Source organism: Podarcis raffonei, chromosome 14 (assembly GCF_027172205.1).
Source record: "Podarcis raffonei isolate rPodRaf1 chromosome 14, rPodRaf1.pri, whole genome shotgun sequence".
Taxonomy (NCBI): Eukaryota; Metazoa; Chordata; class Lepidosauria; order Squamata; family Lacertidae; genus Podarcis; species Podarcis raffonei.
The window spans coordinates 18,116,538-18,143,544 of NC_070615.1; the positions used below are offsets into that span (position 1 = coordinate 18,116,538).

Here is a 27,007-nt window from a genome sequence, read left to right on the forward strand (position 1 = left end):
AACCCGAGGTACTATTTCTGGGTTAGCTGAGTCTGTAACCTGAAGCGTATGTAAACTGAAGCGTATGTAACCCGAGGTACCACTGTACTTGCACTGGGACACAGGTGGTGCTGTGGTCTACACCACTGAGCCTCTTGGGCTTGCTGATCGGAAGGTTGATGGTTCGAATCCCTGTGATGGGGTGAGCTCCTGTTGCTCTGTCCCAGCTTCTGCCAACCTAACAGTTTCCTTTCTGACAGAGCTAGGGATGCAGGAATCTGTCAATTTTGGTTTCTCTCTGTTTCTCCTTTTTCAATTCTCACATTAGTTTGAATTATAAAGAAAAAAAAATCCTCATGAAAACTCACCAGCATTTTACTGCGAATTTCTGCGAATTTCTCCTAATACCTATGTTTTTCTATGTAATTTTGCTTTGATTTACATATTTTTGCAAAGCAATTTCCCACAATACAATGCACTTCTCTATGTTCCTGTCACTAATATAAATTTAAAGCATGTATTACCCTAGCATATACATTTTTGGACACATTGCTTGACTGGAGACCTGCATTGCAAAATTCATGCAGATTTTGAGGGATGGCTTTCTGCATTGCTTTGGAAGCTGCAGATTTGGTAGGATTGCCATTAAATGCACACTGAATCAAATTTGTCCCCCCAAAAGATAGAAAGAGACTGCTTTGGGCAGTTACAAAGGTTGGGCAAACAGCAAAGGCCCAACTGAATTGCTTATGCCAGTACTTATGACAACTGTGGTGCTTGAACACACAATATGCCTGTATGTTTGCCCAACTCAGTACAGGGTCATATCTCAGCAGCAGATCACTTATTTTGCCTGAAGGAGGATCTAAGATTAATCCTTGGCACCTCCAGTTACTTATTCATTTCACATTTATTTGCTTATGCATTTATGAATCACCTTTCATATGAGATGATATGGAATAAAACAATAAAACAACTAAAATTGGTTAAAAAACCAATACAACTAAACACAACTCCTATCAGACTCCCAGCCAGCATGCCCAGTGGTCTGGAATGGTGTGAGTTGTAGTCTAGCTACATGTGCCTCATCCCTCATGTAAGGGGTTAAAAGGCCCCAGGAAGGAAGTCACATGAAGCACATCTTCCTGGGAGCCTGGAGAGCAGCTGCCAGTCAGAGTAGGCAGTATTGAGCCGGGTAGAGAATTATTCTGACCTGACAAAAGGCAGCTTCCTGTTTTCCTGCAGAGCAGCCCTGCATTGCTTGAGGCTGGGAGTGATTGCAGTCTATACTGGATGCCTTTGCCTTGCCCTGATCAATACATAAGTTTATTTACAGTCCCTAAACTCCACCACTGTGCTTTTGACATAACCCCTTTGTTCTGTAACATGGCTTCTGACCTGCGACGATGTCTGCCCAAGTGTTCCGAAATGCACACACACAGAACACACACACAGCATGCAACCAGCACCTCCGCAAGGATAAAATACAACAAACTTTTATTTTACAGGGTTCACAACAGCGCCGATAGCTGTTTTAATTTTGAATCTTGCATTTTATGCATAAGAGTTAAACACCCCCCACCCCCCCACCCCTAAAAAAAAAAAGGAGGGAAGAAGGAAGAAGAAAATATTCTGGGTTGGGTTTCTTCCTACCTCTTTTTTTTTTTGCTTTTTACAGAAAAAAAAAATCAGGCAAGCTCTTCTTTGCTTCATTCCACATCCCCCCACCCCCAGACCATTCCCACCCCCCACTTTGAAAACAGAACACACATCAAAAGCCTGGCTCCTACCAGCATCCTTGAGACATTGGCGAGTCCATTTAAATTATTGTAAAAATGACCAGTTTTCTCTTTGTTTTCAATAATTATTACCATTATGCTTTTTAAAAAATATATATAAATATGTGCAGGGAACTCAGGTGCCCGGCACGGTCCCCCTTGAGAGAGCGCCATCTCAGGATGGGAGCTGCTTTTCCATATGTCCTGGTGGGGGGGGGTAGGAAACAGCCATGGTGGGGGGACACAGGCTTATGAAGTTGCGTTATAGATCTATTTCTATGTCCTCTACTTGCATCTTTAAGATGCCCTCAGGAAAGCGGGGAGAAGATGGCCGAAGAAACAAACCTATGATGTTGTCAGCTGAGTGACTCTGTGGCTCAAATTATACGCAGGCCAGAGGGGGCTCAGCCCCCTTACTGTTTTGTGTCAGCTCCTGAACACCTGTTTTTTTTTTAGTTTCTAGCGGGGTGGGATGTTTGTATCACGATTTGGCTAAAAGTAGAGAAATTCAAGGATGGACTTTGTAGACTTCACAAAGGACGCCACAACCTTCCTGCACCCCTCTGCATAATTCAAGCATTACTCTGACACGGAAAATAAGCCAATGAAATGACTGGCAGCAGGTTCGGAACAAACAGAGGGAAGTGAAACCCACCTCACAAGGTTGTTGTGAGGATAAAACGGCATGGACCCTCGTCCGCTATCCTAAGCTGCTTAGTAAAGGTAAAGGTAAAGGTAAAGGTAAAGGGACCCCTGACCATTAGGTCCAGTCGTGGCTGACTCTGGGGTTGTGGCGCTCATCTCCCTTTATTGGCCGAGGGAGCTGGCGTACAGCTTCCGGGTCATGTGGCCAGCATGACTAAGCTACATCTGGCGAACCAGAGCATTGCACAGAAATGCCGTTTACCTTCCCGCCAGAGCGGTACCTATTTATCTACTTGCACTGGTGTGCTTTTCAAATTGCTAAGTTTGACTTTGACGTGCTTTTGAACTGCTAGGTTGGCAGGAGCAGGGACCGAGCAACGGGAGATCACCCCGTTGCGGGGATTCGAACCGCTAACCTTCTGATCGGCAAGTCCTAGGCTCTGTGGTTTAACCCACAGCGCCACCCGCGTCCCTTGAGCTGCTTAGAGACAGAGGTTAAATGTGAAGTAGCCATTGTCTGTATCCCGTGTTCTCTGCCTCAGTTTTAATTCAACACAACTGGGTTAGCTCAGACAGCAGAGCATAAGACTCTTAATCTCAGGGTCGTGGGTTGGAGCCCCACATTGGGCAAAAGATTCCTGTGCTGCATGGGGTTGGACTAAATGGTGTCCCTTCCAACTCTGTAAGTCTTCCACTGCAGGAAACAGTTGCACAACCAGAAACTCAATTGTGGAACACATTGCACAATCTATTGTGCAGCAAAGCTACCAGCCACTTGCTGGTGCATTCTCTCGCACAACACAACATCCTGCTGGCACAAAACATTTCTTCAGAGGAACAAGTTGGTCACTAACTGGCTTTAATTTAGCTCTGCATTGGATACTGCCCCACACATTTGCATGAAGAAATGCATCTAATTCATGGACCTGCTCATCATCCAGAATAAATTTGACTAAAAGCTTTGGGTGTTATTGCCCCCACTTTTTAAAAATTACTGGTGCGTCTTATAGAGCGAAAAATACGGTAGATTAGACAGTTTTATGGGGCAGATGACAATCATGGTGGCTAAAAGCGAGAGGGAGCCTCAATAGGCAGAGGAAGTCTATCTTTGGTTACCGATGCTGAGGATGCTATCATGCTTTGAACTGAAGGACAGTGACTCAGCGGGAGAACATCCGCTTTGAGTGCAGAAGGCCCCAGTTTTAATCCCTTGCATCTCCATGTAGGGCTGGGGAAAGCCCTGGGCTGAAATCTTCGAAAGCTGTTCCTGGCAGTCAGTGTAGACCAGCCTGGATAGCTCAGTTGGTTAGAGCACGGTGCTGAGAATGTCAAGGTTGCAAGTTCGTTCCCTTTATCAAACTGCATATTCCTGCATCGCTGGGGGTTGGATCAAGATGATCCTCGGGGTCCCTTCCAACTCTATGAGTCTATGCTTGTACCAGAGTTTCCCAAACTTGGGTCTCCAGCTGCTGTTGAACTACAACTCCCATCATCCCTAGTGAGCAAGACCAGTGGTCAGGGATGATGGGAATCGTAGTACCCAAAACAGCTAGAGACCCAAGTTTGGGTAACTCTGATGTAGACAATGCTGTGCTTGATGGACCTATGGCCCAACTGGATATGACAGCTTCCTGGGCCCTGCTTAAGAACTTCACAACAGCATTTGACTTGAGCTAGGAAGCTAATACAGATGACCACTGACCAACATGGTAGCTGACCACAAGTTGCACCTCTGTAACTTCTTGTCAAGTATTGTTTCAACTACACTTTTGTTTCAACAAAATTCTGGGGATCAAAGAGTGTGGCCCAATGATCAACACCTGACAGGATGATACAGACGAGCAGCTTACAAAGTGGTTACATTCATTCACACAGCGGCTGAAAACAGATATTGCCTTTGTTCATTCAGCATGTTGGGACTTGAGGGGGAATCTCTGGAACGGCCCACTAAGGTTGATTCATAGGTGTATATATGAAGCTGGCTTGCCAATTGTTAGTAACAAGACCTAAATTTTGTTGCTCCAGTCATTTACTCTCTCATTTCCTTCACACAACTTTAAAGATAAAAATAAAATAAAATTGGATGGGAGGAGAAATTGGCCGAGAGTAGCTGGAAACTGACAAGAACTAAAACAGCATCAGAGGTCCAGCTTTTATCTGTGCCCTTCATTCTTTATATGAATGCCACTCTGGCTGGTCTGATGTTCTGGTTAATTTCAGCCTCCACACATTATTTTACATTTTGCATTTATTTAAAAGAATTGACATTTCCAAACGAGCAATGGCTGTTTCCCCCACCTCCCTGGGAGAGGCGGAAATCCTCTTTTCTACTCCTTTCTCATTGAAAAGATTCAGCCCATTTCATCTCTCTCTCTCTCTCTCTCTCTCTCTCTCGATTTACACATTCCCAGTGGCTCCCTCTGAACCCTACAAGGTAAGCTGCATCAGTGGGAAGAAGCTGAGTGGGACAGGGAAGGAGAAACACAACGGCTTACAAAAGAAAAAGAAAAAGAGAGAGTCTTGTCCACCCTGCAGATTAAATAATTACATGGCCTGTGAATAAAACCAGGACCTCCCCCACAAAAAAATAGCAAATCTTATTTATTATTTAACTTAACCCTCACCCTCTTGCGACCCTCTCCATCCCCTTCCCCGAAAAGGCACAAAGATAATTGGATCCAGACGGTTAGTAAAAAAAAAAGAAGCTTTTGCTATGCTGTTTTGCAAAAGTTTCTCTCTCTGTCTCTCTCTTTTTACATATGCACAAGGTGGATTTTTCTTTAATATATTTTTTCCCCTTATATAACAACAACAAAAAAGCAACAAGAAGAAATCGAATTTGTTAATATAACTGTTCCATAAAATCTCTCTCTCTTATCTCCTCTCTCTGTCTCTTCTTTAATGGGTGGGTCTCTTCGCCATTCCTCCATTGGTCCTTGATCGAGTCCTTGCGCTCCTCTTATGTAGTCTGTGCTTGTAGGTGGAGGCTGTGGGAGGGGAAGAAGAAGGAGAAGAAGAAGAAAAGGCACCTTGTTACCTAGGGATGGAGGTTACAGAGGCCCTGTTTGTCCTCAGCTGGCTTGACCAAACGCCTCTCTCCCTCTTGCTCTCTGGAAAAACACTGCCGAGGCTGTAGCATGTTGTTTCTCCGGCTGGCCGTGCCGAACGTGCCATGGCGCCAGCATTCTCACCCTTGCACAATCAGGCCTTCTCTCACCTCCGGTGCTCTGGGACCCAATGAACCAGCTGGGTGGGTTTGCCCCCCTCTATGACACTTTGTTGCAGGCTCTGTCCCTTCCACCTAACACTAAGGGGAAAGAGATTTGAGGGTGCCACAGACAACTCTGCTACTGTCTGTCATGACGTGGCGTGGGGTGAGGGAATAAAGTCTGCCCTTTCCAATAACGGTTGATAGGCCGAGACATCGCCAGCCCATGAGGCAGACTCTCTTACATTGCTCCCTGTTCAAGGAGCCATAGCTGGAGAAGAGAAGAGAGCTTTCTCTTTGCGGAGGAGGAATCCAGGAAAAAATAGCCCAAGAGACGTTGCTGCCTGAGGACAAAATTCAAAATGCCCTCTGGCTTGTGACAATTTTTTTTTTAAAAGCAAGCTACTTCATTGACAATGGACTCCTCCAAATAGCCTTTTTTTTTTTTTTTTAGCCTTCTGATTTGCTGGCACAAAGTGTACACAGAGCTAAAAGCCAGCTGAGCCACACCTGTAAAAGGTAAAGGTAAATGGCCCCTGGATGGTTAAGTCCAGTCAAAGGCGACTATGGGGTTGCAGCGCTCTTCTCGCTTTCAGGCCGAACGAGCTGGTGTTTGTCCACAGACAGCTTTCCAAGTCATGTGTTTAGACCACAGCGCCACCTGCGTCATGGGTAGCCAATGTGATACCCTCCAGATGTTGGTGAACTCCAACTCCCATCAGTCCAAGTCAGCATGGCCAATGGTCAGGGATGGTGGGCATTGTAGTCAACAACATCTGGATACCTCTGATGGTGGGATATGGGTATCTTCAACCAATGCAAGAGTGCCCCCAGACAGCCCAAGGATCAGAGGAAGTGTGTAGGTTAAATCTGGAGAAGGGAAGGTTATTGGTTATATTCAATGCCAGTCCAACTCAGAGCAGACCCATTAAAGTTAATCAACATAACTAACTTAGGCACATTCATTTCAATGGGCCTACTTGGAGTAAGACTTAATTGGCTACAAGCCTATTTTTTTCAAACATGCCCCCAATCCTGGATCTATTTAGTATTTCTTTTCCCCAAATATTTTACATTCAGGAAGAGGGATGGGCGAATCTGTAAATTTCAGTTCTCATCTCCCCCACCTGAAGTTTGGTTTCCAGATTTCCCTAACAGTTTGTGATTTTTTTAAAAAAAAGTCATCATGAAAATGGCCAGCATTTAGTGCACATTTCTCTTAATATTTTGCATGCAATTCTGTCTTAATAGATACATTTTTTCTGCAAGCCATTTTCTCGCTATATAATGCATTTTTTGCATATCTTCAGGAAAAGTCACATTTTTATGCACACTTTTGCCTAACGTGCACTTTTTCCTACTCATCATTTGGTTGGCGAACTGCATCGTAACATTAGGAGAGGTGCGGACTTCAAAGTACAGTGGTTTTGATTTGTGTATCGTGTCAGGAAGTGTGAATTAGGGAGGTCCCTATTAAAATGCAAACTGAATTTCTCCCCCATCCCTAGTCAGGATCCTTAAAGGAAAACCCATAGTTATGTTGATTCCCAAACCTTTTATTAGCCAATTGAAAGGGTGGCATGGGAGCTGCCATCTAGCTGCCTCTCCTCTACCCCTGCAAATCTTATCCCTGCCCTCTGTCCGTTCACAAGCCAGAGAACTCAAAGACTTACAGAGAGTCTGCTGAGCACAGCATGTTGGCCAAGAAGGACTTGCCAGCTGTTGGCATCGCTATGGAATGAAGCGTCCCCCAAGCTGAATATCCAGCTGGCCCTTGTGAGCCAGCTCTGTCTTGGAGAGGAATAGACCTGGAGTCCTTGTCAGACTGAGCTTTAACTAAGAGCATCATTGTCACTCATGAGGAAGCTTCAGCCAGCCTCTCCCTTGCTGTGGGTGTGAACTGTCTGATCATTCCTAATGAGGAAGAAGAAGCTAGAGAATAATACTTTGGTGTACCAGAGAGCATTCTGGTCCGGTGTAGGCACTGCTTTCATGAAGGCCTTTCCAGTATAGCTGTGCATTTGCACAAAATCTGGTCATCACCCCACATCTTTCTAGTGCAATTATCTCTTCGCTTTTCTAACCACAAAACGTCCAGTGAGAAAAGCGATGGGAAATTTCCCCTGGAAAGTGTGGGTCAACTACTGGCTGGCAAAGGTCGATGGACTGCATACACACGCCATCTGTCTAACTCAAATGGGAGTTGGATAAACTCTTCCGAACTCTCTGTCCCTGGGAGTTTCGAGACTATTTATTGAGCATTTGTGGAGATACATTCGCACAAAACTTGCATGGAGGTTACACAGAAACACAGGAAGCTGTCTTATACTGAATCAGGATATTGGTTTGCAGTACAAATAAGATAGACCATTACATACGATCAATACAGGCTATCCGTGGCTCTTCCCAGTGCCCATTGGGTTGACACCGGATGGTGGGCAGATGGCGCTGAATGTAGCCCTGATTGCACTGGTACCGCACCATGGAGTTGATCTCATAGCGGTCTTTCTTCTTTCCAAAGTGCCTGGCGTTCTCAACCACGGGTGGGTCTCCACAGGAAACTGGTGGAGGAAAAGAAAGCCTTCAAAGTTGCTTTCAGCATAAAGCAGCTCAGTGGCTGGTGTGATACTCCTAACCTTCTTCTCCTATCATCGCAAGAACTTTTAATATTAAAAATGTGTGACACCATATTGCTAACCAGTTGATAGGATGCCTGCTGTGTCTCTGTATGATTTACTGCTCTGGTTTTCACATTACATCATCAGCATCCAATTTGACAGTCTAATTCTGCTCTGTCTCTTCATTGGTGTGATTGTAACATTCAGTCGCTCTTGATACAGATATGCAGCAGAATCAGTCACCTGAGCTCAGAGAAGGACGACTGTTGAGGCTGCTTAGTACCTGTCTCCTTACAGTCAGGAGTCATACATAGAACAGTCACTCATTTTTCTCATTTTTCCAATTTTAAGTTCAGTTTCTCCACATTTAATTGTGTCCGTTTTTCACAGCCCTAATGTAAATTTATGCACATTATAGTGCAAATACACACACACACACACAAAATTTTGTATGCAATCTTGCATACAAATTGCTTACACATTTCTGCAAAACAATTTGCCCCTAATATAACACGCTTTTGTATGTCCTTTTCACGTATATATGTGTGCATATATTTATGCACATTACTTGGCTGGAGAAGTAAATTGCAGAATTCAGGTACAGTAAGTGCAAATTTCAAAGGATGGCTGCGCTTTGGCTCCCACGTTCTTTTGAAAACTGCAAATTTGGTAAATTCTCTTTTAGAGGCACACAGAACTGAGCTCCTCCTCCATCGCTGCTCACTTAGCAGTGCAGGAGGATGTTCTGCAGGAGGAGTGCAGAGAGTTCTTCTGCTTACACAATCTTTTTGAGGGTTAAGAGTGAAGCAAATGTTGAAGTTTGGTTCAGGAAAAAAGTGTGCTTCAATATTTTTTCTAAAATGGGGTTGGGGAACTAGGTTAGAAACAGAGATCTTGGGGGATTTGCAATTATGAGATGCTGGTCCCGTCCTTAAAATGCCGTTGGTGTTCTCTGCACTTATTGGGCTCAGGAGCGGATTCTCTGAAAATTTATCCTTGCTCTGACTTTTGGTTCCATGCAGGAAGGGGGATTCCATACTAAAGCCTTTGTCTGCTGTTTGGTCTATGAGACCTTCAGACGCCAAGGTTGCTAAGAGCGTTCTGTTGCCTGGTCCATGAGCCAGGCTCAGTGGCTGCAGATGGCCATCTTTTTTGTTAAATGTGGCAGGCAGGATTAGAGCTATAAACAACTGGTTAACTAGCATCTAGAGAAGTAGGGGTGGGTGGGAATCTGATTCAGGCCACATTTAAAGGTGAACTACTTAATTTTCACTTCCTGAAACAACGTGCATAGTGGAACTCAGCCAACCTTTGAAATTCACACTCCTATGAATTTTGCAACGCAGTTCTCCAACACAAAGCATGCTTTTAACTCTGAGTAGGTCACTTCCACCTAGAGCAGCTTTATCCGAGAAAAGAAAGCCCTGGCAGATTTCTGCCATTTGAGGGACTGAATGGTCCAATCGTACAATACGTTTCCTGCCCTCTGACTTCACTTGTTGCATCTCTGTGTGAGTCACTGACCCTATGAGGAAAAGTTACCGCATGTTTCGCTCTATAAGACACAGCTTTCCCCTCCTAAAAAGTAAGGGGAAATGTGTGTGTGTCTTATGGAGTGAATGCAGACGGGAGGTTCTGCTCTGCACTCCCTTTAAAGAGCCGCACACACACTCCGCACGCTCTTTAAAGGGAGCGCTGCTCTTGGGGGAGCCTTAGCTGTGCGCAGCCTCTCATGGACAGGGGATGAAGGGTTCCCTTGCCCGGGAGAGGCTGTGCGCAGCCAAACAAGAAGCCAGGACAGCGAGCAGGATCGCTGCGCTGCGATCCCACTGGCTGTCCTGGCTTCTGGCTTAGCCGCGGGAAGCCTCCGCAGAGCAGCGGGGAAGCTTCATCCCGCTGCCCTGCGGAGGCTTCGCACGGCTATCCCTGGCTTTTGCGGGAGATGCTCAGGATGCTTCGCGTTGCTTTTTTATTTCTTGTTTTCCTCCCCTTAAAACTAGGTGCGTCTTATGGTCTGGTGCGTCTAATAGAGCAAAAAATACAGTAATTCAGGAAAGGGGAACATGTGGCTGATGTTGCTAGACTGATGCCCCTCCCTGGACATTAGCCTTCAAACTGTTTCAAAGGGGCTGGTGGAAAATGAAATCAATTTGCACCTGGGGTTGGAAACACATTTCCCATACCCTATTTAATTACTGAATTTTTTTCACACGGCAGACTTGCAGATCTCCCAAGTCACACACATGACTGCAGGTGCGGTGAACCTTTGGCTCCCTAGATGTTGTGGAATTACAACTCCCATCACCCTTGGTCATTGGCCATGTTTGCTGGGGAACTGTTGGAAATTGTAGTTCAGCAACCTCTGGACGGCCAAAGATTTCTCCACACCTGCATGAGTGCCCTTGGGAAGGGTTGCTATCTCATCCTTCCTTGTCCCATAGACCTCTTGCTGCCAGGAATCCAGCCTTACCTGTTCCTTTCTTGCACGTGAATGGGAGATGGTAGTTGCAGGGGACGTCGTTCCACTCTCCCTTCTCATGCCAGATCATTACGACACAATCTTCTCCTTTGGCAAAGAAATTATCGGGTTGGTTGGGCCGCCAGTTCTCATATTGCTAGGAAAGATGAGAACAAAGCTGGTATTGGAACTTAGACAGAGAAGACAGTTGGGGAGGCTTTTCCTTAGGGTCTAATAAGACCCAATGGTGGAGAAAATGGCCATCAGATCACCTGTGGGTTTTTGTTTTGTTTTTGCAGGGTCTCGCAAGTGAGGGTGGGACCATAATCCTGAAAAGTGAGGGGCTTATTGTTATTTGCTCTGCAGGCCGTGGAATCTGGCCCAGCCGGGCAAATGGGGCATTGTTACACCAACCTCTGTCTGGCTTTAGCCAGCCCCACCTGCCTGCCTTCTTATTACCATTCCAGAGGCTGGCACTGCCTGCCAGGTTCCTTACCCTTAGTGTTGCTCCTTGTAGAAGGGAAGGGGACAAAATGAGGATTAGTTGCTCCACCTTCTATTGTCTCTAGCGCTGCTTCTTGTTGGCACTAGCTCCACCTACTGGTGGCCTCCCTGCCTTCCACCCTACCAGTCACAATGAGCACCAGCCACTACCACTTATTGCAGGCACAGGCAACCTTGGCTCTTCAGATGTTTTGGGACTACAACTCCCATGATCCCTAGCTAACAGGACCAGTGGTCAGGGATGATGGGAATTGTAGGCCCCAAACATCTGGAGGGCCAAGGTTGCCTATGCCTGGCTTATTGCCAGCGAAAATATTCGAATGCCATGCAGGTACCTGTATATGCCCAACTCCCCAACTCCTTATAGGACACTTGGCAGCTCTGAAGGGCAAGTGGTCAAAGCCCCAATCAAACCTGCAGCCAGCCCTAACTCTGGTCACAAGCACACCATGTATCTAAAGCACTATGATACCACTTCAAACAGTCAGGACTTCCCCCAAAGAATTCTGGGAGCTGTAGTTTGTTGTTAGGAGACTTCTATTCCCCTCACAGAGCTCCAGTTCCCAGAGTGGTTTAACAACCAATCCTTCTTTGCAGAGAACTCTGGGAACTGGAGCTCAGCGAGGAGAACAGAGGTCTCCTAACAACTCTCAGCGTCCCTTAAACTACAATTTCCAGTTGGGGAAGCCATGACTGTTTAAAGTGGTATCACAGTGCTTTAAATGTGTTGTGATAATGTTACCTCTGTCTCTTGTCCATTCCCACTAAACAAAGAAGCCCCTTTCACTCTTGGGCACAAGGGGGGAAAATAAATAAAGCCCAGAATTGTATTTCCTTGTGAGGAAGGAAGCTCTTATGCTGAAATGTTTCCCAGCAGCCCAGGATCATTCACTGAAAACCATGTCCTTCTGGAATGTAACTCACAAGGGAGTGTCCATCAGACCAGCGGAAGTCATCCTCAACCGCTCTGTCACTAAGGCCAATCCACTGGTAGTCTTGAGCATTGTCTAGAAAGGAGAGACAGAGAGAGAATAAAGATTAGAAAGTTAGCCTGTAACTTCCTGCTGAAATCTGCAAATTTTTACACCACAAATGTTTCACCCTTTCCTTTTGCCCTTTTGTTGTGCCTGGGTGCTCTTCCAGACAGGTAAGGTAAAAAGGTAAAGGACCCCTGGACAGTTAAGTCCATTCAAAGGTGACTATGGGGTTGTGGCGCTCATCTTGCTTTCAGGCTGAGGGTGCCGGCATTTGTCCACAGACAGCTTTCTGGGTCATATGGCCAGCAGGACTAAACCGCTTCTGGTGCAACAGAATGCCATGAAGGAAACCAGAGCGCACGGAAACATCGTTTACCTTCCTGCCACAGTGGTACCTATTTATCTACTTGCACTGGCGTGCTTTCAAACTGCTAGGTTGGCAGGAGCTGGGACAGAGAAATGGGAGCTCACCCCGTTGCGGGGATTCGAACCTGCTGACCTTCCGATCAGCAAGCCCAAGAGACTCAGTGGTCTAGACCACAGCACCACCCACAATAATATGACAACACTGGGGAAGCATCATAAAACGACAAATAAAACGGAATGATGGATTAGTGGCCCAGTATAATTCTACCACTAATGCATTAATTGACTACACCACCATCCCACAACTCCCCCACAACCAATCTGGAATGACTGCAAATTGCAACGTTTTGATTCTACTTCTAAAGTCAATAGGAATTTGTAGTTTCTTGATCAGCCAATGCCACCTGTTTGGAAAGTGCAGCCTCGATTTCTGGCCCTACATACTCCTCAAATCACCACACTTACTGTTCACAAACTCCTGCTCTTCGGGAGTGATGATACTGCTCAGGTGAGACTGATGGTCTCGGCAGAGGTTCTCAGCATCCACCCACGTGTGCTTTTCTTCAAAGTGCTTGTAACAGTTGCCTTGGAATTTGGTCCAGCCTGCTTCACATTCTGCCAGATCTGGAGAGAAATAAGAGGGAATGCATGTGAACAAGAAGCAAAGGTTCTTGAACAACTCAGGACCAGGTTACCTGAAATAATGCCTGCCCTATATGGATATAAAATTTACAGCATGTTATAATTTAAGAGGAAATTATATGAAAATGATGTATTGTCAGTATCTAACACTGAGTAAAGTGACAATATGTATAAATCTAAATCAAACAAGTGTTGGAAATGTAAAGAGAAAGAAGGTTCTTTTTATCATATGTGGTGGTCTTGTAGGAAGGTTACAGCTTACAGGGAAATGATATACAATGAATTGAAAAGGATGTTCAATAACTTTTGTAAAAAAACCAGAAGCTTTACTTTCGGGAATTATAGGGACAGGACTACCTAAATTGTATAGAAATTTATTTATGTATGCTACCACAGCGGCAAGAATGTTACTTGCCCCAAAGTGGAAAGAAGCAGAAGTCCCAGCAAAGGAAGAATGGATACAGAAACTTATGGAATATGGAGAAATGGCGAAACTTACCGGGAAGAAGAAGAAGAAATAACAAACTTTTTATAAAAGAATGGAAATGGTTTATTGAATATTTACAGATAAATTGCAAACAGATAGAAACATTGACAGGATTATTGTAATAACCTGCAGTTTCATAAGAGTATATATATTTAAAGTAGATAATTAAATGAGCAAATGAAATGAATTTGGATATGCAGAAGATATTAAAAAATAAATTTAAGGAACAGCAGAAAGAGGGGGAAGGAAGTCAAACTTTGAAATGTTAAATAGATTGTAAAACTAATGAAATGTATGAACTTGAAAAGTGTAAATAAAAACCAGAAGAAGAAGAAGAAGAAGAAGAAGAAGAAGAAGAAGAAGAAGAAGAAGAGGAAGAAGAAGAAATACTGCCTGCCCTTGTAGAGACGTATAATATTACTCACGGCATCATACCCTACAGAATATCACAGGGCAGGGACCTAAAACAAGCATTTTTTGCCACTGTGGAATGGTCTTCTCTCTGACCTACCAGAAGCATCATCCAACAGATGCTTCAGGTATCTTGAAAAGATGCATCCTTTTGACTCATAAGTTTGGATCCTGCTTTTACTAGATTTCTGATTTTACCTGTATCTGCTTTTACCTGTTTCTTTTTAAATAGTACTGATTTATAGCTTTTATGTTATTTTTGTATACCACTTAGGGATTTTCAGATATTAAGTGGCTTAGAAATGCTTTTAAATATGTACACGCATATATCAAATAACTGCATATGCTTTAAAAATATATGCACACATATTTATTTATTTAACAAAACGTATGCATCACTTCATTGTAAATAGAACCTCAAAGTAGTTTGCAGAAACAGAACAAAGCCAAAATGGTCAAAGAACGACAATGTTAAAAATTAGGTATTAAAAAAAATATATCAAAATATAATTAAAATAAACAGTTAAACTAAACTAAAATTAAAATAAACAGCTAAACTAAAAATAGAATATGATTACAACACATAGCAGCTTCTATGTTTCTAGGTAGGCTTGCCTGAAGAATGTTCCATTTTCAACAAGTTCTGGAAAAGGTATGGCAAATGCGCCTGCCTGCTGGCAATGTGCAGGGAGTTCCGAAGTTATGTGCTGCTATACTAAAAGACTTCACAAGTGTGGAACAAGTATTATGTGGCACCTCTAATAGTGCCAGTTCTGCAGATCAAAGGAGTCAAGTGAGTGTATATGGAATAAGGTAATCCCCTTGATTTTATTCTGTGAGACCCCCAGGTATAGGGCGGTATATAAATTCAATAAATCAAATAAATAATAAAAGAAACAAACAAACTAGTCCCAAACTGTTAAGCACTTCATATGCAGATAGCAAAAACCTTCAACTTTGCCTAGTGACAAAATGGCAGCCCCATGCAAATCTCTGAGCAGGGTTTCACTCCTGCAAGCAACTGCAATTTCTGGCTACATAGGCAGAACGAGCCAGTTATCCTCAGGCAGCTGATTTTGGGCGTCGTGGAAGGACAGCAAAAGGTTAGCTATTTAATTTATTATTGTTGCATTTTCACTGCCAGGCAGGGAAGAGAGGCTCTTGTGGGATTTTTTTTCTCTTCTGCTTAGGTGCCAAAATAACTTGACCAGCTTTGGGTATTATGTGTGTTGACTTGGAGGGGGAGCCCATTTGCCGCTCCACCTCAGAGAAGAAAATGTCTTCTGCCCGCCGTGTAGACGCCTATGTCGCACTTTGCTGTGATGCACAGTTGTCCTCTCAGACAAGAAGAGTTATTGACTTCCCTGTTGAGGAGGCTCCCTACAGTGCTGAGCAAAATTTCGAAAGCCCATTAAAGGACACCACAGTGTGCCAAAGAGAGAAGGGGAGAATGGAAGAGGCTTTTAAGACTGCCAAAATGGAAGCAGGGCAACATGGTCAGTCGCTTGTATTCCAAGAAGCTGAGCTTGAGGGAGCAGGGAAGTTTTCTGAGATAAATTGTGAGCAGGTAAAGAAATCGCTGCAAGACTGTGTTAGGCCCTAAAAATTAATAATTGGGGCCAGATTCACACCATACGTTTAAAGCACTGCGATACCACTTTAAACAGCCATGGCTTGGAGCTGTGGTCAACAGATAATACATATCTAGCTTTGTTATAAATGTAAATATATTTTGTGTTGTGTTGGATCACTCCGATAATCAAAAGTTGGAGAATGTTCATTATCAGGAAAGCAAAAGTGTTAGGGGCTTTTTTGTAGATTAGAAAAATGATGATTAAGAAAGGGGGAAATTACAAAATTATGAATTATATGTAGAACACCAATGGAGATAGCTCTTTCTCTCTGTTTTGTAATACTAGAAACTGGGTTAGGTAGGTGAACCTGCTTTCATGACCCTTAATCCACTGCAGTCCCCAGGTTCTTTTGGTGGAAGCCATGACTTTTTAAAGTGGTATGATACTGCTTTAAATGTCTAGTGCAGATGGCATCTAGGTCACAGTGAGCTGGAGCAGAACTTTAGGCTGATTTAAATATGCCTAACAGGGCAGTGGAAATCCATGGAGCATATTGTAAGAAGCAGGACCCTCCTTAGTAGATTATGCTGGTCTAAACCACATAATCAGTAGATTTTGTGGTCTAAACCACAGAGCCTAGGGCCTGCCGATCAGAAGGTAGATCTCAGTAGATTATGCTGGTCTAAACCACATACCGTAATCAGTAGATTTTGTGGTCTAAACCACAGAGCCTAGGACTTGCCGATCAGAAGGTCGGCGGTTCGAATCCCCGCGACGGGGTGAGCTCCCATTGCTCTGTCCCAGCTCCTGCCAACCTAGCAGTTTGAAAGCAAGTGCAAGTAGATAAATAGGTACCGCTCCAGCGGGAAGGTAAACAGCATTTCCGTGCGCTGCTCTGGTGCACCAGAAGCGGCTTAGTCATGCTGGCCACATGACCCGGAAGCTGTACGCCGGCTCCCTTGGCCAATAAAGTGAGATGAGCGCCGCAACCCCAGAGTTGCCTGACATGTTCTCGAACTCTCCTAATATTTCTTGTTTGCCGGGAAGGAAGATACTGAATGTGCTAACCTGAATGTACAAAGGTACATTTATATTCATTGCTCCTCCCACTTTCGTCCCTGGTCCCACCCACAACTTCCACATGGCCCCCCAGAAGATTTCCCAGAAGGAAATGTGGCCCTTGGGTTAAGAAAGCATCTCCCTCCTTGTTGTACACAGTCCATTTCTTTTCTGGCCCTGTTTGCCAAGGTAAACAGGCAAAAACCCTGCCTGGTTGTTTGTTGCTCTCAGCTTGTTCTGCAAGTAACGTGGGTGGGAGGAAGAAAGACATAGGAGGCATCAGATGTGAGTTCATCCTGCCTGCCTATTAGTAAGATGATGGGATGGATGGATGGATGTTTTTACTTGAGGCTCCTAAGGGAAGTTCCGTAGCCCAGCTCAAGAAGAAATATTCCTTCTTTGTCCCCAACAAGGAACTCATCCGTGTTGGCACATGGTGTGGTATCATGTTTCCCTTGCTGCTGGAGTATTTCCCATGAGGAAAAGCTAAAGTTTGGAACTTATAAACAAACAGGGGTGGTGGTGATGTAGGAATAACCAGAATTTATAATATTATGAAAAGAGTAGAGAAAACTGGTTGTCTTTGTTTGAGGGAGCTTCCAGGTAACCAATTTACTGGGCATTCATCCTGCTTTGTTTGCAAGGAGGCTAGATGGGGTTGCCTGTTTAAGGAGCATTCATTCTGATTTGTTTGTGGGGAGGCTGGATGTGCCTGCATCAAAGCAAATATCATCCCAGGGCATTTCCCCATCCCAAAGAATCCAGTCATTTTGGGAAGCGAGTTTGTTGCACAAGACCACCCACTCAAACATAATTGTGCAACCATAATTTGCTGGTGGCGCTGTGGGTTAAACCACAGAGCCTAGGGCTTGCCGATCAGAAGGTCGGCGGTTCGAATCCCCGTGACGGGGTGAGCTCCCGTTGTTCGGTCCCTCCTCCTGCCAACCTAGCAGTTCGAAAGCACCTCAAAGTGAAAGTAGATAAACAGGTACCGCTCCAGCGGGAAGGTAAACGGCGTTTCTGGGCGCTGCTCTGGTTCGCCAGAAGCGGCTTAGTCATGCTGGCCACATGACCTGGAAGCTGTACGCCGGCTCCCTTGGCCAATAAAGCGAGATGAGTGCCGAACTCCAGAGTTGGCCACGACTGGACCTAATGGTCAGGGGTCCCTTTACCTAATTTGCTGGTATGTGATTGAATTCCATCTGAAAAATGATGGTTTGGAAGTACCCCCCCACCAAAAAAAAAAAAAGTAATGCTGAAGGTTAGTTAGGGGGATGCACAGTGGGCCATTGTGCCACATACAGTTTTGTCAACCAACAGAAGGGTGAAGGAGAAACAGTCTACTGCTACTGCCACAAATAGCATTTGTCTCACTCAGCCTAATGGTAGGGCCATCTCCCTTAATGTAGCACTCCCCCCCCCTACTTCTGCCCACTAGAAGTGAATCCACTCATTCATAGGAAGAAAGTGAAGGGATATATTTAGACACATAACCAAGGGGATTAAAGCTGCAGAGGTAAGGCAACATATTTCACCTTTCCCCAATTGCACCTCAGATTTCAGCCTCCTTTTCTTTCTTCTACACATTTCAGTAGGGTCCAGGGTTCAGTAGGTTTGAGTCAGACCTCCATAATCCCACTCTGTATTTTTGGAATGATGCTGGAAGTGTGACGTAAGCTTGGGCATTAAGAATGTGACCAAGAGAAAGAATGTTGGGAACTGACCAACGAAGGCTTCCTTTGGTTTCTAAGTGTGACCAAGAGAATACCCAGGAGTTTTAAGAGTTATAAAAAGGGAAAGACAGAAACTACCTATGGAAATTCCTTGCCATACAGAAGATAAATATAGGCTGGTAAGCAAAGAAACCAGCTTTCCTTGTGGCAACAATGCACAATTCCTTCTATTACTAACATGCAAGCTTCAGGTGCTGTCGATTATGTACGTAGCGAAAAATGACACCAGCATGAGCGCGCAAGAGGGATCCGTCAGCAGGCTTAGGGGAAACACCAAAGTTTGCAGGCATATGAGCAAACAAAAACCGGCGAAAAAACTCTAGTGGGAGGGAATCCCAGGCTAGCTCAGAGAGGTCTGAGCATGCTCAGTGATCATGGTATGCAGATTAGATACTTGGCAGGGCAATGAGAAAACACTGAGTGGAGGTGGAGAGGCTAGAGTCCTGAACATCAGCAGCACTCCATATTGCAATGTTCTGTTGCAGTTTCTACTGGGTTTTTATTACAGTTATTAAAGAGTTAGATGAGGATGGGATGGGTGTGTGTGTGTGTATCAGATAGAGAGGATGTCTCCCCACTCCTCCCAACCCAGGGGAGAGAGAAGGGATGCTGTTAGTACTATTAGCTGAAGCCAGGCAGGCAGGGCGTACCAACGTCACAGAGGTCCCCTCCGTAGCTGGGAAGGCATAAGCATTTGAAAGTGTGGATGCCATCGACGCAGGTAGCTCCATTCAGACAGGGGCTGGAGTGGCACTCATCAATGTCTGCAAGAAATCAAGGGCTGCCATTAGGACTCAGGCTCTGGAAAGAGGTCCATCAGCAGGAGAAAGGCTTTCCTTGCTTGTCTTGCAGGGCAGGAAGAATGAATGGATGGATGGTTTGGAGAGGCAACGGGGAAAACTCGGAAGCGGGCACCAGCTTTCGCCTTAGAACGGTCACCGCCAAAGAAGCAGAAGAGGAACGGGGAATGGGAAGGGCAGGCTAGGATGTGATAGGAGGGCTTCCCCTTTGGTTACTAGCAGGGATGACAGATCAACCATAGAGGCAAATGACTGCTTGCATTTGGGAGAAAGAAAGGCAGCTTAGTACTTTGATGGGGAGGCACTCAAGATGCATAAGATTGTGATGGGCTACCCAGGACATAGACATGCTCATAAAGGAGAGAAGATAAAAGAAAATTGTGGGTCATTTTTGTGATGAGAGGACCTAAATGGAAAAGTGAACTCTTGGACCGAAGTCAGGAAAGGGAGCTTCATATGTTTGCAAAGTTATTTAATTGTATTAGTGAGCCACTGGCGTTTTTCTCCTTTAGGCCCACAAGTTAAAAAACAACAACCTTATAATTCCAGAGACTTTTTATTTTATATAACAAATGCTGGAAATTCAGAGGAGGGAGATATGGTTATGTTATGGTCCTAAAGGACAGGAAGAGAAGTTTCTCTGGCACCTTCATTACACAGCAAATGTTGAAAGTGCCCCTCTTTACCCCACCTGTTGACACTTAAGGTTTGTTTTGTTAGGACCCACCATGTTTCCGTGTCTGCAAGTTGTTTTAAACTGTTTTTAATATTTTGTTTTAATTGTTGTAACCCTGGGGACCTTAAGGTGAAGGACAGGTAAATGATGATGATCCTGATATGATATTATGTTCCTCAGTGTGCAATGGCATGAGGCAAGATCTTAATTCACCCAGAGCAGAAAAACCCCACAATCTTAGCTTTGCCCCCTCCCAAGCTGGTGAGCTCTATAGGTCTTGGTGTTTCAGGTTATTTATCAACGAAAAGGAGCCCCAGTTTTCCCAAGTCTTTTTAGCACACCCTGCAAAATCAATTATTGCCATGACTTTTTGTTGTTTGCTTCATTTGGAAATCTCCGCTTGTGGCTTTCTCACCCCTCTGGTCACCCAGCTATCATTCGGTAGAGCCTGAGACAATCCCCGGGTTGTGGGTTTGAGCCCTGAATTGGTCAAAAGATTCCTGCTTTGTCAGGGGTTGGACTAGGTGACCCTCATAGTCCCTTCCAGCTCTACAATTTCATGATTCTATGAGCAGATGAAAGAGTTCTCCAGCAGAAAGGAAGCATGTCTAAACCAGGAGAGGGCAGGAGGCAAATCAGGATCTACTGGGACCTTCTCTGGGTAACTTGCAGTAGCTCAGCGAGGGTTGGCAACTTCCAGTGGTTTAATAAGAGTGACCAAAAAAAAAAGCCTTTCAACTCCTCTCCAAAATTTGACTGCTGAAATCGAGAAAGTTTTGGAGCTAACAGAAGTAGGTGTATGTGTGAATGGATCCATGCAACAACTCCAGTTCTGGTACTGAAAGCAAGTTCTTGGTCTCTGAGCATGTTCTCAGCAGCACCTTGTTCCTGAGCCACTCTTCTGTACTGGCCATTCATCCTGAGTTGCTCGTGGTGTGTTTATACATCTTCCCACTAGTCAGCCATTCATCCCACAACTGCAAAAAGTCTGTTTCTTTTTCTTTTTTTAACGGGGATCTGTTGCCCCAGGGCAGCAGTAGGCTTCAATCCACTTTAATTGTGCAAGCCTAAATTTCCCAGTATGCTCTTGAGTTTCTCCCACAAAATACTGACAGCCTAGAGGGATCCTTTGTCTGCTTCTAGTTGTTCCATCTTTATCCAGAGTCTAAGACACTGGTCGTCATCACACATTCATTTCACAAGCCAAGCGATCTTCTTCTCTTAAGATAACCAGCCACATCCTTATTTCCAACTTTGGACTCATCTAGACTTCCTTTTGTGCTGCGTTTCTAGGCCCAGGTTGGGGCTTTAAAGATCCACATCCAAGCTTTGTTTTTTGCTTTTTTGCCTCAGTGTGTTTTCCCTGCGTTTACTGCTGAATCGGAGGAAACGGCAATCAGGTTTTCTGCAGATTGTCGTTTTCTCCGATTCGCTGGTGAAACGCAGGTTTTCCTGGGGAAAGCGCTGAGACCAAAGCAAACAAACAAATGCTCAGACATGAAAGGTATAATAAAACATGAACCTCTTCCTGGAAATCGCAGCACAAAAGGAAGTGTGGATGAGCTAAAGAAAATAAAGAAACAGCATAGGAAATTAACAGCATTAAAAAGGCCTGTACATTATAGAAAACCCATCTAAACTTGGGTTTCTAAAAACATAGGAATAGGGGCGGGGCAATGATTCAGTTCACATTTAAAGGCAAATCTACCTAACTTGCCCTGTCCAAAACAATGTGAGAACTGACACACAGGGATCTCTGAAGATTGTACTTCTCTGAATTTTGCCATGCAGTTCTCCAGCCAAGTAATGTGTACAAAAATGCACATGGTCACGTAAAGTCTGCACAAAAAATGCAGATATGAGTAAAAGATGCACAGCATTAGGGGAAATATAAATATTAGGAAATGTGTACATCAGGCAAAATTTTCATACAAAAATTTGTATATTAGGGTAAATTTGCAGCAAAGTGGTGAATTTTCACAGGAACCTTTTTTTCTTAAAATTGCAAACTGATGTGGAAATGTGGAGAACTTAAGACTGGAAAAAATGAGATACCAAGAGAATATGTAATTGACAGATTCACCCATCCCTAGCTGTCAGAGAATGTGGCTCTATAGCACTTTCCTGAGAAACATTATTTTGCCACTTCTTCTCTTATCAGAAAAACCCTCCAAGGTATAGTGATGTAAAGTGCTTACTCTAAAAAGACCTACCAGCAGAGAACAGGTCAGCACTGGGAGTCAACATGGTTCAGCATTTGCTGAGCTCCACACCCCAGAAAGGTGTGACTGCTGCGAACTCCCTGAACCTGCTTCTTCACCTCTGTCTCTTGCTTGTTTGCTTTATCTCTTCCTCTGGCCCAGAAGATATAAGCAAGGGACTGGCAACAGTGGTGAGATAAAGGAGTAGCTGCTGCTGCTGCTTTTGCCTCGGCCTACCTTCTTCCTGGCTTTTTACCTGGCAAGAGAGCAGGTGATGGCAAAGGCAAGGAGGAGCAACAGTAGATGGCGCTGGAAGAACATAGGAAGAGCTTTTCCTAGATAAGAACAAAGGCCCATCTGGTTGGACATCCTTTTCCCACGGTGGCCAACTGGGTGCCTACAAGGATTCCACAAGCAGGACCTAAGTACAATAATACTCTTCCTTACTTGTGATTCTCAGCAACTAGTGTTCAGAGGCATATCACCCGAGACCTTGGAGGTGTAGCAAAAGGTAAAAGGTAAAGGTAAAGGACCCCTGGATGGATAAGTCCAGTCAAAGGTGACTATGGGGTTGCGGCCTCATCTCGCTTTCAGGCCGAGGGAGCCTGTGTTTGTTCACAGACAGCTTTCTGGATCATGTGGCCAGTATGTCTAAACTGCTTCTGGCACAATGGACACCGTGACGGAAACCAGAGCGAACAGAAACACCGATTACCTTCCTGCCACAGTGGTACCTATTTATCTACTTGCACTGGGGTGCTTTCGAACTGCTAGGTTGGCAGGAGCTGGGACAGAGCAACGGGAGCTCACCCTGTTGCAGGGATTCAAATCACCGACCTTCTGATCGGCAGGCCCAAAAGGCTCAGTTGTTTAGACCACAGCACCACCCGTGTCCCTATGTGGCACATAGCCATGATAATGGAAATGACTCGACTTCCGGGTTGGCGCCATTGTTTAATGGCGGATTCCCTCCGAGCTCCGGAGGGAATCGGCTCCGTAGCGTCTGGGTCTGGCCGCTGCGGCGAAGCGGGGACCCTTAAAATCACAGGCGCGGATGCCTGTGAACACAGAGACTCGGCGGGCACCATTTGCGCCCCCCCAATCTGCGACGGAGCCTTTTTAAAGGCTTCGGAACGGAGGCAGGGTGAGGCGTGGTGCTGAGAGTACTCCCTCGCCTACGGAGTGAAGCCGCAAGCCATAGACAGAGAGCGCCAACTTCTTCCAAGATCGACTGGACTCTAAAATATAAACCCGTGAGTAATACGGAGATTGGGACTTTATAAAAAATTTTAATTCTGGATTTGGAACGAGCGGGAAGGGGCTAAAAAGGAAGTCACCCCCCCCTCTTTGTAAACAATTTAAAGCAAAGGACTGAGCAGCTAAGGTCGAAAGAATTTGCTTCTTGTTTTTTTTAATGAAAAGATTTTGATTTCACGGTTTTGACACTATAAGAAGATTTACTGGAGGATAAAAAGAACTTGGGGACTGAAATTTTACCCCCCCCCCAGACCCGGGAACGCCCTATGAGAAAGCCTGGTGTATGGAAGATTTTGACAGCTGTCAAGTGAGCTGTTAGTCAGCTAGCTGTCAGCTGGAAAAAGAAAACATTGTTTCTGCTGTTTCTGCTGGTTTATTTGGTACAACTTTGTTAAAAACAAGGAGGGCTGATACAAAATAACTGGACTTTTGGTTTTGAGCTGAAAGGAACATTAAGGAACTAAAATCCCCCTAGAGGGGGAATAAGGACATTACACTACAAAAATGACTGGAGTATGTAAATTCCAAGCAGAACTAGACAGAGTTTTCGTTCTCTTGGGAAACTTGAAAGATGAATACAATGCTTTGTCTACAAACGTATCATTACTACACTGGACAGTAAACAACAGCTTGGAGCCTGATAAGGACTTGAAACAGGAAGCCTATTTAACTGAACAAATAAATGAAACTGAAAGCGTAGAAACGATGGAGCAATGTGTTGTTTTTGAAGAAAATGAAGGAGGAGCAGGAGATTTGCAGGAGTTAAAGGAGAGTTACAACATGAGGCCTGACATGATGACAAAAAAGGATAATAAAAATTGGATGTGGAAAGCCTGGTCTGAATGGGAATCTGGAAAATGGAAAGATCTCCTCGGGAGGAGACCTGAAGACCTGAGGATTACAAATTGGTTGAAGGTGAAAGCTGGAGCTTTGGGGACATTTGGATCTGTAAGAAATCTGAAACAAGAGTTGGAGCACCCCATAGGCTTTGCTTTTAAGTATGGAGGACTGGCTGGAAGCAACATGGATTCTGTTGGGCCGGAGCCCCTCCGAGACTTGGGGCTTAACATTAAGGACCATCAAAGAGACCGGCGGAAAGGAACTGAGAGAGATATAAGGGCCTCGGACGTGAGATCTCCAGGCTAAATAAATAACATAAAGACTGATGGACATTGGTTGGGGTCTGGAACCGGGAAAAGGGTGGGCGGAGGTTGGGAATCCAAAGGGTGTATAAGGATAATTTGTTTTTTATAATTTAGTTAATGGTAAGGAAATTGGGCAAATCGTGGAAGGGAAATGTCGGTCGACTTCAGGAAAAAGGTTTAAGAATAATTAATGGGGTATAAGTATGGATGTGTGTTTTTAATAAGGTAAAATTGGTTTTTTCTTTTTAAATTAATTGAAAATAAGATTGTTAAAAATAAATGGAGGAAATGGAAAAAAGAAGGAAAGTAAAACAATAGTAAGTTAGAATAAATGTATAAGTTAAGGTAAAGAAATAAGTTAAGGACTTGCTGAACTGACAATTTAAATGGGAATACAAGAAGGGGAGGTGTGAGGAGGTCTGAGAAATAAGGTTAAGAACAATAAGTATCAGAAACTTTTATGTGTTTTTATTGTTGTTTAGTTTTGAATATTTTGTATTTTTGTGTTTGTTTTTCTCTCTTTTGTTTTGTTTATTTCTTGTTCTTGTTTGTTGTGTGTTTTTTGAAAATCCTAATAAATATTAAATTAAAAAAAAAAGATAATGGAAATGACTCAAAGCAACTTACAGACACATGAAATCGATTCCAACAAACACAATAAAAGAAATGAAAGAAGCCCACCTCTGTACAAAGATCTTACAGATCCTGCTGCACTGAAAGAGGCTGCAAATACTTGAAAACCCTTCAGATTAAGGGCCAAAAGCCTCTGTAAAAAGGCAAAATTTTGCCAGGTGTTTAGAAATATATAAAAGATGCCTGGAGAGCCTCCCTGAGGACAGTGTTTCTACAAGTGGGAAGCCACTGTTGAAAAGGCCCGTTTTTGCCACCCTTTGGATCTCCTGTGGCGGTGGCAGATGGAGAAGGGCCTCCGATGAGGATTGCAGCATCTGGGTTGTTCCACATGCAGAGAGGTATTGCATCTTGATGGTAAGCATCGATAGCCTTATCCTCCATGAATTTGACTCATCCCCTTTCAAAGCCAGCAAAGTTGAGGTCATTGATCCATCTCGTGGTAGCAAATTGCATCGTTTAACTATTCACTGTGTGAAGAAGTATAGGGCGTATTTTTCACCCTATGGGGCGCACCTAGGGGTTTTTTTTTGGGGGGGGAATAAAGAAAAAAAATTTATTCCCCCCCCCCAGGTGCGGGGCTGGGGCGGGGGAAGCCTGAGCTTCCCCCAGCCCCAGCCCCCAGAACAGGCTGCTATCCGCAAGCCTTGGGAGCCTGGCGGGAACTCCCGCCGGTCTCCTCAGGCTTGCAAAGCCCGGGGTGTGCTGCTCAGCCGGGCTCCCAAGGTTTGCGGAGAGCTGCCCGAAGCCTGGAGAGCGAGAGGGGTCGGTGCACACCAACCCCTCTCACTCTCCAAGCTTCAGTGAAAGCCTGAATTCGTCCCATAGGACGCACACACATTTCCCCTTCATTTTTGGAGGGGGAAAAGTACGTCCTATAGGGCGAAAAATACGGTACCTCCTTTGGAGACCACATGCGGACGATACATTCAAAGAACTATGTTCAGGGTGGATCTACTATAAAACTAAAGAAGATTATGCTTCAGGACCCTGAAACGACTTTAGTCCACGCTGCTTAATTTTTTGGGGGGGGCGGAGGGGCTAGTACATCCAATTTGAGTCAAACAATTCAAATTGATTGATTTTTGTGTGTGTCTCAATGCCAAAGTTTGAGCGTCAGTAGCACAGACGTTCTACATGTGGTGTGTTGCAGGAATTCGAAAATTAAAGGGACAGGAAATTTTTATTTACACCAGTGACTTTGACATGTGAGATAATTTTGACATGTACAGTGATTTTAATCAAAATCTGAGATGTAGCAGTTTTTCTTTTTGTTTTAAAAAGTGGTGATCTGTTGTGGAACAGCCCCATTGAAAAAGATAAAAGTGGTTATTCAGACCTCGTTGCTGGTTGTGAAGCCCCCCACCCCCACCCCATAACAGTTCAAGCTTCAAGGCCCCAAAATTGTAGGTCAATTACAGACTATGATACCACTTTAAGCAGCCATGGGTTTCCCAAACTTGGGTCTCCAACTGTTTTTGGACTACAATTTCATCATCCTTGACCACTGGTCCTGCTAGCTACGGGTGATGGGAGTTGTAGTCCAAAAACAGCTGGAGACCCAAGATGGATGGAGAAGATAGATAGATAGATGGATGATAAGTAGATGATAGATAGATAGATAGATGATAGATAGATTGATAGATAGATAGATGATAGATAGATAGATAGATAGATAGATAGATAGATAGATGATAGATAGATGATAGATAGATAGATGATAGATAGATAGATAGATAGATAGATAGATAGATGATAGATAGACGATAGAAAGATATCCCCTCCCTCTTCCTCTCTCCTTTGTAGACAATGTTCAAGACTACCAATGGTTTGGCTTTAGAGACAGAATGGGTAAGGAT

At 44.4% G+C, this 27,007-nt stretch overlaps 1 protein-coding gene across 3 annotated transcripts in view; it reads right to left on the reverse strand.

Moving 5' to 3' along the window:
• Positions 1–3,426: 3,426 nt before the first annotated feature.
• The window catches only part of ACAN (aggrecan), an 85,392-nt gene continuing 61,811 nt past the window's right edge, over positions 3,427–27,007 (reverse strand). For 2 of the 3 annotated variants that reach the window (XM_053364997.1, XM_053364998.1), the window contains 6 exons: positions 19,090–19,203; positions 12,999–13,157; positions 12,115–12,197; positions 10,699–10,843; positions 7,989–8,171; positions 3,427–5,389 (listed from right to left, as the gene is read on the reverse strand). In XM_053364997.1, coding sequence (XP_053220972.1) covers positions 5,301–5,389; positions 7,989–8,171; positions 10,699–10,843; positions 12,115–12,197; positions 12,999–13,157; positions 19,090–19,203 — 773 coding nt within the window. In that variant the 3' untranslated portion in view covers positions 3,427–5,300. The remainder of the gene's footprint in view (positions 5,390–7,988; positions 8,172–10,698; positions 10,844–12,114; positions 12,198–12,998; positions 13,158–19,089; positions 19,204–27,007) is intronic. The other variant, XM_053364999.1, reaches the window with a different exon arrangement.